This window comes from Eubalaena glacialis, chromosome 10 (genome assembly GCF_028564815.1).
Source record: "Eubalaena glacialis isolate mEubGla1 chromosome 10, mEubGla1.1.hap2.+ XY, whole genome shotgun sequence".
In the NCBI taxonomy this organism is placed as follows: Eukaryota; Metazoa; Chordata; class Mammalia; order Artiodactyla; family Balaenidae; genus Eubalaena; species Eubalaena glacialis.
Genome location: NC_083725.1, coordinates 94,656,286 through 94,672,286, shown reverse-complemented (window position 1 = coordinate 94,672,286; position 16,001 = coordinate 94,656,286). Strand labels below are relative to the sequence as shown.

General features: G+C 34.3%; 1 protein-coding gene and 1 pseudogene across 6 annotated transcripts in view; one reads left to right on the top strand and one right to left on the bottom strand.

Annotated features, from left to right (window-relative positions):
• IMMP1L (inner mitochondrial membrane peptidase subunit 1) overlaps positions 1-16,001 on the top strand; it is a 73,246-nt gene that overhangs the window by 33,054 nt on the left and 24,191 nt on the right. For 3 of the 6 annotated variants that reach the window (XM_061201534.1, XM_061201536.1, XM_061201537.1), the window contains exons 3-5: positions 3,068-3,128; positions 13,606-13,739; positions 15,273-15,361. The exons of 2 other annotated variants lie outside the window; for them this stretch is intronic. In XM_061201534.1, the coding sequence (XP_061057517.1) occupies positions 3,119-3,128; positions 13,606-13,739; positions 15,273-15,361 (233 nt within the window). In that variant the 5' untranslated portion in view covers positions 3,068-3,118. The remainder of the gene's footprint in view (positions 1-3,067; positions 3,129-13,605; positions 13,740-15,272; positions 15,362-16,001) is intronic. One more of the 6 variants, XM_061201535.1, reaches the window with a different exon arrangement.
• LOC133099913 (lipid transferase CIDEB-like) overlaps positions 1-16,001 on the bottom strand; it is a 40,173-nt pseudogene that overhangs the window by 12,533 nt on the left and 11,639 nt on the right.

Genomic DNA, 16,001 nt, shown 5'->3' with positions numbered 1-16,001 from the left:
GTTTACTGAGTGGCATTTGAGAGTTAGTGTTTTTTCCTTCCCTGTCCTAGCCATTATTATTTGATTAGAAATGGTTATCTCCTTTGGAAAGTCCCAAATAAACTCATCTTAATTAAATTCATTGTAAACATATAGGGTCTTCTCAGTGACATACATTCTTTTCAAATAGGTATCGGTTACTTGAATTTAATACCTTGTTGATAACATAAAGTTGACTTATCTTTAAAAGCTACAGCTAATAAATTTATTGCACAGGTGACTCATAATGTGTCAATAAAAGTTAAGGGAGTTATTTTTGGAGATAAGAAAAAGGGATATAGGATGGGAGAAATGAAGAAAAATTTTAAAAAATAAGTCAATTGTAACAGTAGAGCAAGGTGGGAATCATAGGACTTATTATTTAAGAGATGATAAACTTTTTTTTCTTTTTTGGTAATTTGTGAGCCTTAGTATTACCTCTAAAGGGCCATGCATGAACTGTAGACTGGCACACGACAGCTAGCCTATACTAATGCTAAATGATATTTCTTCCATTTGAATGAATATCCTTCAACTATTGCTTGTACAACTTGTATATTGTTCTGAAATAGATGGATTATATAGCCATTGGGGAATTATTGGTAAATGAATGGGGTGGTTTTGGTATTTCACTGTTTGGAAGCTGGTACTTAATTGTATTAAAAGTGTCAAGTGCTTATGCTTTATAAACGTAGAATGAGTTTTGATTTTGTATATGTATGTATAAAAAGTGAACTTCAGAAAATAATATTGGATTTTCAAAATCATTGAAATGTTAGCATTATACAGTTTATTTGATGATGAAAATTTATAGAATTATCCCAAAGTTAACATTTAGTTTAAAAATAATGAATGGTTAAATTTTGTCAAGTTTCTGAAAATGGTGAGTATGTCTCAGTGGTCTCAAATGACAGCACAAAGTTTTTTACTGGGTTTCCTTCCTGGGAGCTTATTAAAACTACTGATTTTGCAGCCTTGCTCCCACAAATTCTAATTCATTAGCTCCATGATGGGAGCCTGAAATTTGGATTTTAAATTAGGTTCTTGAGTTATTTTGATGCTGCAGTCAAATTTAAAGCAGTATTCACTGCTTTAAACCTTAAAGTGCTGCCAATTATTTCCTCTGAGAATGAATCAAAATAAATAGATTTAAATAAAATTTTCATTGATTATGGGGATAAGTGCTCCTTGAATTTGCAGTTCTAGAATATAAAAAATATCCTCTGCACACATCTTACAGTAGATAATAACATTACAGATGTGAACAATTCATGAGCAGCCTTGAAGGTGATTTTGAAATGGCAGGAATTTGAATTGCTTTGATGGAGAGGCTGCTGTGTGAGAGTGAATTATTTAGCTATTGAACAGAGTACACCACTCAACATCCATGTCTTAATGAGTCTTTGTTGTTCTCTTCTTGTCACGGTAACTTCCATTCACGGTCAGAAATGGACATATATCTTTCAGTTACTTTGTATAGATAGATATAATTCTATGGGAAAAGTGTATTTTGTTGTAGATATTCTTGAATTTTAGAAATCATAGAGGTCTCAGGAATGTCATAAGTCTGCTGTTTTTTCTTGTCCAAGTGAAGGTAAATGTAGCAAAACTATGATGTTGGGATTTGTCTTCTTCACATCCTACTCTCTTCTCACCTTTTCTTAATGTGAATCCTTCTTTAAATGCTAATATATTCACTAACTATTCCATTTATCAAAACAAAAAAAAGTATGATATTAATCACTTCTTTGATTGACTGCTTATACTTTAAAATAAATGAATTTCTGTAAACTGATAGTCTCAATTAACCCTGACACTTTACATTTTTTCCTGTTTCTGAAACAAAACACTTTCTCTTCTTTTCAGAGGAATTCCAGACCTGAACAATCAGGTGTATATTTTCTTTGTGGCTTTGGGTATTCTGAAATCATTGTAAAGGCTACTTTAATGGTTAGATCTAAATCAAGATCTTAGACTTGTACCCCTATTCCCAGAAACTTCTAAGGATGGAGAAATGTCTACTTGTTTTTCAGCTTCTAGAGTTCACTCTGCTCCATCTTTTTAGCTAGTTTTAACATCAGTCCAACCTCTCTCCCATGCCTATTTTATAAATAGTCTCCAACAAAGTTCTTTGATTTTTATTGAGAGGCAGTAGAGCATAGTGGTGGACTTTAGAACCCAACCTCCTTGTATTGAATTCTGGCTCTGCTGTGTATGAGCTGTGTGATTTTGAATAGTTCCTTAACCTTTCTGTCCCTCAGTTTCTTTATCTGTAAAATGAGATACTTGATAAAATGAGTTCTCATAGAGTTATTGTAAGAATTAAGTGAGTTAATATATGTAACTAGAACAGTGCTTGGCGCTCAAGAACTACTATTTAAGTATTCGCTGTTATTGTTGTTACTGTTATTTTGGTTGGTATTTGAGGATTTTTTATGTATATTGAAAGAAGCCATTATTACCTACATCCGACAAAGTGTTTTCTAACTTTATGTTATAGGAAGAAAAAATTTTAAAATCTATAATGTAGATATAGAACATTGAAAGTAGACAACAACCTTGCTCCCTTATGCCAGTATTATGTGGAGTTTTACTATATTTTAATCAGAGTCTCTTAAAGGTTTTCTGGGGAGGATTATTGTACATTTCCTTTCCTGTATTATGTGGCACAGTCACAATTTTAAATTTTCATTTCCTTTTTTCTAGCTTTTCTATTAGTTATCTGATAGAGTACATAGACTCCCCATTAAAGGAATTGGTTCTCTACATTAATAACTCAGTTTTTTATTAAAGTATAGTTAATTTAAATAGTTCTAAGTGTATAGCGAAGTGATTCAGTTATACATACATACTTTTTCAGATTCTTTTCCATTATAGGTTATTACAAGATATTGAGTATAGTTATCTGTGCTGTACAGTAAGTTCTTGTTTACCTATTTTATATATAGTAGTGTGTAAATGTTAATCCCAAACTCCTAATTTATCTAACTCAGTTTTTTTTTAATGTAAGTGTAATAGGGAATAAAAAGTAATAAATTCTGTTTCTTAGGTGGAGTAAAATTCTATATGCCAAAGCTTCCCAACTTTTTTCACAGCACGCATGGAATATGGTAAGTTATCTGGCACACAGTAATAAATGACTAGATGAGCAAGGCTGCTCAAGGATAGAAGTGGTCATTGGCCACCTTGGAGCTTAGAGCAGTTGTTCTCAAATTTTGTTTCAGAATCACCTGGAGAACTTGTTAAAACACAGACTGCTGAGCAACACTCCCATTCTGATTACATAAATCTTGAGTTTGGCCCAATAATTTGTACTTCAAACAAATGCCTGCTGATCTGGGGACCACACTTTGATAACTACTGGTTTAGTGTGTCGGTATTTTGATGTGGCAGGTAGAATAATTCCACCCCTCACTCCAAGATATCCATGTCTTAATCCCTAGAACATGTGAATATGTTACCTTACATGGCAAAAAGGACTTTGCAGATGTGATTAAATTAAGGAATGTGAACGAGGAGATTATCATGGATTATCTGGGTGGGCTCAATTTAATCACAGGGGTTCTTAAGAGTGGAAGAAGATGGCAAAATAAAGCCAGAGAGTTAGAGGGAGATGTGACCAAGGAAGAATGGTCAGAGAAATGCAGTGCTGCTTACTTTGAAGTCGGAAGAAGGGGACCATGAGCCAAGGAATGTTTGTAGCTTCTAGAAGCTGGAAAAGGCAAGGAAATGGATTCTTCCTAGAGCTTCCAGAAGGGAATGCAGCCCTGCCAAACCTTGATTTTTAGTTCAGTGAGACCCATAGTGGACTTCTGACCTACAGACTATAAGATAATAAATTTGTGTTGTTTTAAACCACTAACTTTATGGTAATTCGTTACAGAAGCAATAGAATACTAATACATCTGTAACCAGTTCTCATTTTACCAGCTTGCTTTATGCTGAGTTCTCAATCTCTGCTCTTGACGTCAGCTCATGAGATTGAGAAGATAAAAACCTGAATTAAGAGCTCCTTCATTTTTCTACCATCAAACTGACAAAACTATCAATATTCGAACACAGCTTTTACAATTGTATACTTTAAGAGTGAATTTCATGGCATGTGAATTATATCTCAATTTTTTTTAAAAAAAGGCCTTCCCACTCCAACATTATAGAAAATATTGTGGGAGTTCTCATTGATATTGTATTCTTCCTATGAAAATTCAGAGTTTTTGATTTGTTCTTCCTCAGCCAGGTAGTGTGTGAACAGGTTACTTTAACCCTGTCAAGGGTGGGTTGTATTCTTTGTTAAGGCTGATCACTTTCAGTTTTGCCCTCACTCTCAATGGTAACCCTACTGCAGTCATAACCAGCATGGCCAACCTTGGAGGGTCTTGAAGTCCAACCCCTGTCTCCCTCACATTGCGTGGTATTCTGTGGTTGCTAACATCTCTGTTTAGGTTTTTAGCCTTTTATTTGCTGCTTTCTACTGAGATTCTGGAGTCTCACTCTGCTCAGGTAGCAATTTAGGAGTTGGCTAGCACTTCGTGGCAAAATTGCATGCTGACTTATGGTTCCTACCTGTCTACAGTTTGACCCTCATGTGCCATCTACTTTGACGGCCATAAATTCCAACCTCTTTCTTAGACAAATGGAACTGCCACTTTCTGCTAAAACTTTTATTTTCCTGTGCTGTAAATTGGTGAGTATTCTTAGAGAAAAGGCCAAGTGAATGTGTTTACCTTATGTTCTTCCCTTCTTTCATATATACTTGCCCCTCAAGGCTTGCCTATATTGCTGCCTAATGTCTTTAAACAGCTATTTTGTTTATCCAGGTTTTGCAACCAACAGGTTATTCTGGTATAAGTACTCTGTCAAAACTGACGTTGAAGTCTTCCTCTTGCCTTCTTTATGTCAGTGTTCAGGCATCTCTCTATTTCCCTCTCCTCTTCTCCCTCACTTATCAGTAGTCTCTCTTCATCTCCCTGTGGGATTGTTACCATTGGCTCTCAAGCATATGCTACTGTGTTTCTGTGTTTTAAAAAACTTGCTAAATACCACATTCTTCCTATTACTCTACTGCTGTGGTTCTCAACTGAGGGCCGTTTTACATCCTGGGGACATGTGGCAATGTTGGGAGACATTTTAGTTTGTCACAACTAGGGAAGGGGTCCTCCTGGCATCTGGAGGCCAGGGATGCTGCTAAAATCCTACAATGTAAAAGATAGCTGCCCACAACAAAGAATTGTCTGGCCCCAAATGTCAGTACTGCTGAGGATGAAAAACCCTGCTCTACTGTTTAGCTTGCCTTCATAGCCAAACTTTTCCAAAGACTTGACTGTATATGTTGTCTCCATTGCCATGTCTCCCTTTCATGCTTTCTTTAACGTTTTTATTTTTCTCAGGTAATACTCAGGTGATTTTTAAAGGTCAAATAGTGCTACAAAGCTTATAAAGAGAACAGCAATGTTCTCTCAGCACCCCTTGTACTGTACTTAGTTATACAGTTTTGGCCAGTTAGGTGTTGATGGAACAAAAGTGGTTTTTTTCTTGGATAAAAAGACAAAAAGATGGGCTTCCCTGGTGGCACAGTGGTTGAGAATCCGCCTACCAATGCAGGGGACACGGGTTCAAGCCCTGGTCGGGGAAGATCCCACATGCCTCGGAGCAACTAAACCCGTGTGCCACAACTACTGAGCCTGCGCTCTAGAGCCTGCGAGCCACAACTACTGAAGCCCTTGTGCCACAACTACTGAAGCCCACGGGCCTAGAGCCCATGGTCTGCAACAAGAGAAGCCACCTCAATGAGAAGCCGGCGCACCGCAACGAAGAGTAGCCCCCGCTCGCCACAACTAGAGAAAGCCCGTGCACAGCAACGAAGACCCAATGCAGCCAAAAATAAATAAATAGATAAATTTATTAAAAAAAAAAACCCAAAAAGTTAATCAGGATACTCTTTATACTTTTTCTTTCTTCCTGCCTGTAACTTGGATATAGCAACTAGTGTTAATAGAAAATAAGTCCCTTACTTAAGTTACTGTTACTCTAGTTTTCTCTTGTTTGCAGTAGAATATAGTCCTAAGATAGTAATTTTTTTTTAAGACTTCCCATGTATGAAACTTCCTTTGAGTTCCAGAGCTCCAGTCTCTAACATGTCCAGTTGGATATCTCACAAATATATCAATTTTAACATGACCAAAATCAGACCCTTCGTTTTCTGTCCCAATGTGTGTGTGAGAGGAACCTTGTAAATAGACTTCCATTTACCCAGTTACTCAGTCCAGAAACTTGAGGGTCATCCTGATTCTTTCTTTTTCCTTGCCATTTATTTTGCCCCCAAAGTTTCTCAAATCTGTCCATTTTTCTCCATCTCCATTGCCACTTCTGTAGTTGGTCCAGCCTAACTACCCTCCCAGCATTTCTAATCTTGCCCTCATTCCAGTCCTTTCTCTACATAGCAGTGAGAGTGATCTTAACTTCTAAATCAGATCATGTTACTCTCCTGCTTAAGATCCTTCAGTGGCTTCCCATTAGTCTTAGAATTAAATCCAAAGTTCTACAAGACTTGAATAATTTTTCCTCTTTCTCTAGTCTCATTTTATGTCCTTCACACAGTGCTCCAGTCTTCTTTTAATTCCTTAAGCACATGCTTTCTGTTTCATCTGCTTTTAATGTTCTTTCCACAATTTCCATAGTTATTTCATCTTTCAGGACCTAACTGCAGTGGTATTTTCTTAGAGAAATCTTTCCTGATTCATCCTTAAGAAAAATATGTCCCACCAATAATTCTATATCACTTTACCCTATTTTTTCCTTTATGGAAATTATTTAATGTATTTACATGTTCATCTACTTTGTATGTGTGTGTGACATCTGCCCCAATAAGCTATAAGCTCTATAAGGGCAGGCATCATGTTCATTATTGTATTTCCAGGACTGAACACAGTATTTGGCATATAGTAGAAGCTCAATAAATATTTGTTGAATGATTGAATGACCTAATGACTATGAGGACACCCCTTTTCCTCCAAGTGTTTCTTTTTTTAAAAATTCTATCACAGAGTTGAAAAAAATGTTATACACATTCATGTACACTCCATCTGGATTTACAGTGAACATCTTGCCATATTATCTTTCTCTATTCCTCCATATATATATACATATATATGTGTATGTATATATTTGTATATGTGTGTGTATAAATTTATCTACATATGTCTATCTGTATTATTAGTAGCAGAAGTAAACCATGTGAAAGAAAGTTACAGTTACATTCATCTTTAAATCAGTGTTTTTCTCCTATGAACAAGATCATTCTGCATAGTCATGATATTGTTAAATATAACATTGAAACGATGATGTATTTTGATTTACAGGCTATGTTCAAATTTCGCATAATATCTTTTATTACTTTTCTTTTTCTTTTGCTTCAGGATCCAGTTAAGGATTTCATATTGTATTTGGTTGTCATGTCCTTGTATTTTAAATTATTCTTATAATTTAAAATAGTACTCTAATTATTTTATTATTTTATTAAATTTATATTTTAAGTGTTCAAGTTGTTTATGGATTATGATACAGAAATGTCTGATTGTTCATAATTAGATTTAGGTTATACACTTCTGGCAAGAATAGTACAAAGATGATGATGTACTGTATGTCACTGCATCATGTCAGGAAGCTACATATCAGTTTTTACCATTATTTATGCAGCTAAATTTGATCACATAGTTAATATTTACTTGATCTCTTCATGTAAAGGTAATATTTACTTGATCTCTTCATGTAAAGGTATTTTGTTCCCTTTGTAAATAATAAACTATTTACTTTAATACTTTGCACATATCCTGTTTACCAACAGCCTTTTACCCAGTATTTTTTTAAATTGAACTACAGTTGATTTACAATGTTGTGTTAGTTTCCTGTGTATAGCAAAGTGGTTCAGTTTATCTATCTATCTATCCTTTTTCAGATTCTTTTTCATTATGGTTTATTACAGGATATTGAATATAGTTCCCTGTGCTATACAGTAGGACCTTGTTGTTTATCTATTTTATATAAAGTAGTGTGCATCTGTTAATCCAAAGCTCCTAATTTATCCTTCCCCTCGCCTTTCCCCTTTGATAACCATAAGTTTGTTTTCTATGTCTGTGAGTCTATTTCTGTTTTGTAAATAAGTTCATTTGTATCATTTTTTTAGATTCCACATATAAGTGATATCATATGTTATTTGTCTTTCTCTTTCTGACTTTATTTAGTATGATAATCTCTGGGTCCATCCATGTTGCTGCAAGTGGCAATATTTCATTCTTTTTTGTGGCTGAGTAATAGTCCATTGTGTATATATATCTATATATATAGATATATATATGTACCACATCTTATTTATCCATTCATCTGTTGATGGACACTTAGGTTGCTTCCATGTCTTGGCTATTGGAAATAGTGCTGCTGTGAACATTGGGGTGCATGTATCTTTTTGAATTAGAGTTTTCTCTGGATATATGCCTAGGAGTGGGATTGCAGTATCATATGGTAACTCTATTTTTAGTTTTTAAAGGAACCTCCATACTATTCTCCATAGTGGCTGCACCAATTTACATTTACACCAACAGTGTAAAAGGGTTCCCTTTTCTCCACACCCTCTCCAGCATTTATTATTTGTAGACTTTTTGATGAGGGCCATTCTGACCTGTGTGAGGTTATATATTATTGTAGTTTTGATTTGCATTTCTCTAATAATTAGCGATATTGAGCATCTTTTCATGTGCCTGTTGTATGTCTTCTTTGGAGAAATGTCTATTTAGGTCTTCTGCCCATTTTTTAATTGGGTTGTTTGTTTTCTATATTGAGCTGTATGATCTGTTTGTATATTTTGGAAATTAAACCCTTGTTGGTCACATCGTTTGCAAATAATTTCTCCCATTCTGTAGGTTGTCTTTTCATTTTGTTTATGGTTTTCTTTGCTGTGCAAAAGCTTCAAGTTTCATTAGGTCCCATTTGTTTATTTTTGCTTTTATTTCCATTACTCTAGGAGACAGATTCAAAAATTATTGCTGCAATTTATGTCAAAGAGTGTTCTGCCTATGTTTTCCTCTAGGAGTTTTATAGTATCTGGTCTTACATTTAGGTCTTTAATCCATTTTGAGTTTATTTTTGTGTATGGTGTTAGAGAATGTTCTAATTTCATTCTTTTACATGTAGCTGTCCAGTTTTCCCAACACCACTTATTGAAGAGACTGTCTTTTTTCCATTGTATATTCTTGCCTCCTTTGTTGAAGATTAATTGACCATAGGTGTGTGGGCATGTTTCTGGGCTCTCTATTTCATTGATCCATATGTCTGTTTTTGTGCCAATACCATGCTGTTTGATTACTGTAGATTTGTAGTATTGTCTGAAGTCTGGGAGGGTTATGCCTCCAGCTTTGTTCTTTTTCCTCAGGATTGCTTTGGCAGTTCTGGGTCTTTTGTGGTTCCATGTAAATTTTAGCGTTATTTGTTCTAGTTCTTTGAAAAATGTCATGGGTAATTTGATAGGGATAACATTAAATCTGTAGATTGCTTTGGGTAGTATGGCCATTTTAATAACGTTAATTCTTCTAATCCAAGAACATCATCCAGTAATTTTAAACATCTATTAATGGCCCTTGCCTGAATGAATTATTACATTGGTGATAATTTCGTTATTCCCTCTATATATATATTAGCTGCCATTTTTTTGATAAAGAACTTTCCTTGTCCCCAACACATACTTCTTTTTAAAAAAATGTCCTCAGTAGATTTCATTTTTATTCTAATATATTATTTATTACTGTTATTATTATTTTTTTTAATCTCAAATTTGGCCAATGGGAAACCCCTCAAAGTGGCTCCTATGCCTTTGGAGACTCAATGACCTTTCGTCCAAAGACAGAGCCAGCCTGAGAAGACTCTAGAGGGAGGGAACCAGGAAAATACATAACCGTTCCTTCCTCTGACTTCCTGCTGGAAGTCGAAGCTTGACTGAAGTGCCTTGATGTAGTTCATATAGGTCAGTTTTCCAAGTGCAGAGAGCAGTATGGAGAAAGGTAGAGAATGAGTCCAAAGGGACAAACAAGATATCTGGCACATGTATGCATATATAGAGTCATGGACCCCTTGAAATCACTATGTAAACCAGAGGTTTGAAACCTCTGTGTTAATTAATCCCTTTTGCTAGTAGATCTACTGAGTGCTAGCAGTGTATGTGGTTTATTTATGTCTTATATGAATGTTACTTTCTACTCTGAGATTTCTCTTAAAAAAAATTTCATCAGCTCTTATTCTCAATTTCAGTATTTCTCAACAGTGCTCCTCATTGCACTTTTAAAATATAAGACCAAGTAGTCTTGATCCTCAGAGTCCTCTATAAATAGCTCCATCGCTCTTTTCATCTAGGAGATTAAGATCCAAAATAGTTTCAGACACTTCAGACTCCATTCTGTTGCTAATATCTCTAGGGAAGAAACAATGTCTGTTAACTTCTTTCTTCTGATCACTCATCTGTTTTATTATTTTATGAGACAGTTTCATCACAAACATTGTATTTGGGATTGAGCATTTACTGAGTAATAAAAAAAGGCTTTATGGCCCCAATTACTTCTGAATGGGAGTTATTTACAGGGCCTCTCAGTGAATCAGAACCATTGTATTGTTATAGCATCTTTGTATTTTTTTAGTATGTTTTTTAGCCAAATGCATAATCTATTGCATAATCCAGATTATTTAAATTTTGGTAGATTGCTATTAATTTCCCCTCTAAATTTCACCTTTTATCTGTGTTAACAATATCTTCTTGCTGAGTGCCACATGTTTCTTCTTGTTTGATAATATATCCCCTCTCTAACATCAGGTAAGCTCATTTTTATTTTAGTTTTTAAATGTAATATTCATTTCACTACTTTTTAGGATTTGTTTTCATAGATCACATTTTCAAAGCTAAGCTTTCAGACTTAACCCCTACTTTTTTCCCTAGTTTTATAGTGGGAGCAAAGTAGTGTTTATACAACCTAGTTAACTTTACAAATAATGTTCTATTATTGTTATTCCTCTTCAATCTTTTCTGAATTAATTGAGCCTCAGTTATGAAGTGTTTATAAATATCACTTCTTATTAATTTATTAAATTCTAAAAATCAATAGTTTTTAAAGTGCATCAGTTATTACTGTAAGCCAGATTGCTAAGATAGAATATTTCATATTACTTAAAAGATTTAATGAGAACACTTTTTAATATGTTACTGACAGTTTCTTTCTTTCTTCAGTGAGTATGACATTAACATGTCTCCTCATTAACCAAAAATCTCAGTGGTCTTCTGATAATCGTTTTGAACCTTATAACCATTTTTATCATACTAAAGATGTTGAAACTATAGGCGATTTGGGTTCAATATTTATTCATTAATTCAGTCAGGCAAGCATTCTTTGGTAGGCCCTAAGGATCCAAAGATGAATACTGCACAGTCACTGCCCACAGACATATAAGCAAATATAGTATGTAATAAGGGAAAATACAGTGTGGTAAGTATTATAATCAGTGTATGCTTAAGGTAGGTGAGTGACACAAAGCATAAGTAACATTTCTTGGGGTGGTGCCAGAGAAGACTTGTTAGGGGAGAAGGCATAATAAATGTTTAATAGGTGAATAAACACTAATAAGTAATAAAACACTAATAAAGGATATAGTTCTATGCTGTGGGCTCTAAAATTCTATTATTGGGAATTCCCTGGCGGTCCAGTGGTTAGGACTCTGCGCTTTCACTGCCGAGGGCCTGGGTTCAATCCCTGGTTGAGGAACTAAGATCCTGCAAGCCATGTGGCGCAGCCAAAAAAAAAAAAAATTCTATTATTTTATTTAAACATAAGTTAGGGAGAAACTTAGACACTTGAAAATGCAACTAATGTTATGAGGTTATATAGCACATGCTGATTGCCAAGTGAATGATATAGTAACTAGAATTTATTGATATATTCTGCTACACAGACTATATATCTGATTACATGTAATCCTCACTAACTCTCTGAGATAGGTACTGATACTAAGACCATTTTACAGGGAAAGGCACTTGAGGTTTACAGAGGTAAAATAACCTCCTGAAGGTCACACAGCTAAAATATGGTGGAGCCAGGATACCTGCTCAAGACAAGATCAGCTTTAGAAACAGTGTTCTTAATCATTAAAAAATGAACATAAGGAACCATAGGAACCCAGAGGAGAAGGAAAAACTTGCCTGTTGAGAGCATTTGGAGAAGAGTTACAAATTAGATACATGATGGGTATCATGATGGGTATATTCCAGGCATGGGTATTGGCATACATAAGTGTTGGTTGGGCAGTATACCCTAAGTAAACTGGACCAGTATGATGGAGTAGTTCATTCATATAGGAGCATCAGGGAAGATCAGGTTGGAATCTGAGGATGGAATGGGAGCCATCTGTCAAAGATCCTGAAAATGAGTAATCTGCACTTGATCTGATAGAGAGCCATTGAGGTTATGGGAGCAAGGGAGTAATATGGAAGTCAGTGTAACATAATGGTTAAGTTCTTGAGTATCATTTTCCAATTTTGTGATGTTTAGCATTTAAGTTTACTACTCTTAGGTTCCTTTGTCTTATCTATAAAATGATAATGCTAATACTATCTATCTCACAGATTAATTTGTAAAACCTGACATATCCAAGCATTGAGCAAATGTTACATATTATTATTATTGTTGATGTGTTTTAGTAAATTTAATCTGAGAACAATGCATAGGAGTCTAGGCCTAAGCATTAGGCCGTTAGTTGAGAAATGCTTGAAACATAGTTTTAGCAGGTAAATGGAAAGGAAGGGACAAATACTAGGACTGTTTTAGATGAGTGATATCAGTGTGTTAAGTGTATATAGCTTTCTAAAAATACATGTTTCTTTGTGCTGTTTCATAATATTCATGTGTTCATTGTTATATCAATAGTTAATAACTGAAAACTGAATGTAACTTTATAATTTACAAAGCCACTTTGACATGTTATTGAATTTGATTCTCAGAACCATTCTGTGAGATACTATTATTTCCATTTTATTAAGGCCCAGAGAGGTTAAGTGATTCATTGAAGATCATGCAAATTAATAAAGGAAGCAGTTTAAAACTTGCGTTTTCATACACCTATTCTAGTGCTTTCCCCTTTATTCCTATATTACGTTATGATGAGAACTGATGTACTATATAGCAGGCAACAGTATGAAAAACTATTATTAGTATTTGAAAGAGTTAATATCATTTCTTAGATATCTGCCTTAATACCAAGAAATAACCAAGGCATGAAAGAGGAGAGACAAGTTAAGAGTCTACTAGTTATCTAATTCATATATAAACCCAGTGATATTTGAATATAATCTCTGTTTAGAAGATCACAATATTAAGTGGCTATAATTTGCCATTTTAAAAAACCTTCAGCAAAAATGAAAATAAGCTCTTGATTTTCTGCACCAAACCATATTAGGCACTTAATACACTCTGGGTGATTGTAAAATATTTTACAATAGAGCTATTTCTTAAGTGTTTTTAAATAGTATTGATCATGAAACTTTTTGAAATTTACCATCAGGCCAATGGTGGCAGAGTCTACATAGAACTATGCTTCGTGGTGTTCTGGGAAAAACCTTTCGGCTTGTTGGCTATACTATTCAGTATGGCTGTATAGCTCATTGTGCTTTTGAATACGTTGGTGGTGTTGTCATGGTAAGTTTTTACATTCAAGAAAATAATCATTTAAAATATGTTTTTTTTTAAATTGAAGGAAGAGAGTGTTTGAATTGGCACGGATATAAAATATAAGAACTGTAACTTTAAATACGGTCCTGCATTGTTTCTTTCAGGGGCACAAAGGCCCTATTAATCTAATAATACTAGTTTTTACCATTTATTGAATGCTACTTACTGTGTTCCAGGATGTGTTTGATGTTTTACATTTATTAACTCATTTAATCTTTTACACTCTATGAGATACTTACTAGAAATCTATTATACATATGAGGAAACTGAGGCTCAGAAAGCTTAAGTAACTTTCTGCAGGTCCCACAATTCCAAGTAGACTTGGAATTTCAGCACAGATTTCTCTGATTTTCAAAACCCCTACTTTTAACCACTGTGAAGAGTATCAATAACTGTCCTGAAAATAAATGATTATTCTGCCTTGTGTCAACATTAAAATGTTAAGGCTGTCCTCCTACCAATGCATTTTCTTAATATTGCATCATAAATCTATCAACCATGACAATACTAACCTTTTGTCATATAAATGAAAGAATAAATTGATTGATTGTTCAGTCAGTAAGTTTTGCTGTTGGTGTTGCTATTTTTATCAGGTTTACCCTAAGATATTCACAGTCATATAATCTCAAGTTGAGCTGGAGTAATGCAAATAAATATATTTAACTGAAACTCCCCTCTTTGATTTTTTTAAATTTGAATTGGTATTTCCAGTAGGCTACAGAGTTAGCAAAAAAGTTGCATTGTGGTCTTTGTTTTTTCTGCCCAAGTAGGAAGTTTTGAGTAAAAAGTTTTATTTACATGTAAGTGGAGTGAATGGAGACTGTTGTGTTTAGATTTTTTAAGTTGCGATGATCATTTATTACAGTTTTGAGATATATATGAAGATTATTGTTTTACCTACTAATATGAAAGTCTTTAAAGTACATCTCATTATGCCAGTATTTTTCAGTAGAAAATATAAGTTCCAGCCCCATCAAATGAGTAAGCTGTTCTCTTGGAAGAAAAGGAAAGGCATCAACTCATTGAGAATAGTAGGATACCACTTGGTAAATAACTGTCATGGGCACTGGATGATAGCTGACAGTAGCAAGAAAAAAAAATCATTAATTTATTCATTCAACAAGTATATATTGAGTATCAACCTTATGCCAAGCACCGTTCTTGACCTTGGTTACACAATTGGGAACATGAGGGACAAAGTCCCTGCCCTCATGATGCTTAAATTTTACAAGATGGCCAAAATTTGGAAACATAGATAATGTTATTTTATTTCTCTATTATAATATAATATTAACAAACCATTTTAAATATATTTTGCCTGTTTTTCCAGACTTGCTGGCTACTCTGTAGAGTTGAACTTATCTTGGAATTTCCAACTTATTATGAATCATCCTCCAAGCTTGAAGAACATTTGCTTGATTTTCTTTCTTTTAAACCTGCTCAGATGATTTATATTTTAAAAGGTTTTCAACTTAAATTTAAAAATTGCCTCTCTTTCAGTGTTCTGGACCATCAATGGAGCCTACAATTCAAAATTCAGATATTGTTTTTGCAGAAAATCTTAGTCGACATTTTTATGGTATCCAAAGGTAAATTTCTGCCACAGATATATTAAATTGATGGTGAAAACACACATGCACATTGTGTCTTTTCTGCAGTTTCTTAACTTTACCTTTAAAAACTCTTTTGTAAATAACCAAATTAATGACAAACTGGATGAAATTTTGGCTCAAATTTTTTCTCTCAGTTTGAGAAAGTTTAATAGTTTCTTTAAACATGCAGTTCCTTGTATCATTGTGCAAAGTAGATAGCAGTCCCTTTTATAATGTGCATTCAAGCCTTCTTTACTTTTGTTGGGGGGGTTGGGGGGTGGGTTTGTCCTAGAATGTTTTGAATCAAGAACCAGGGACTTAGGAGCGACATTACATATCCAAATCTGATTTGATTTTTTAATTTTTAAAATAGTCCTGCATTTCTATTGATGACTGTCTTATTCTCTGTAGTCTATGATGAGTAGTCGGTGATTTTTAGACTATAGCAATGTATATAGCTGGGAGCCAGGAATCTTATCTGTTATGAGTCTCCTGATTAATTATATTAAGTTAAAAAACTCCTTGGGAAATATTGTTTGCCACTACATCTTTTAAAATCCTAGTCTAAATGGTGTTTCCAATCCTTGAGATACTGTTTATTCTACTTAACTCCCTGATTATTATTCCTTCTGAATGG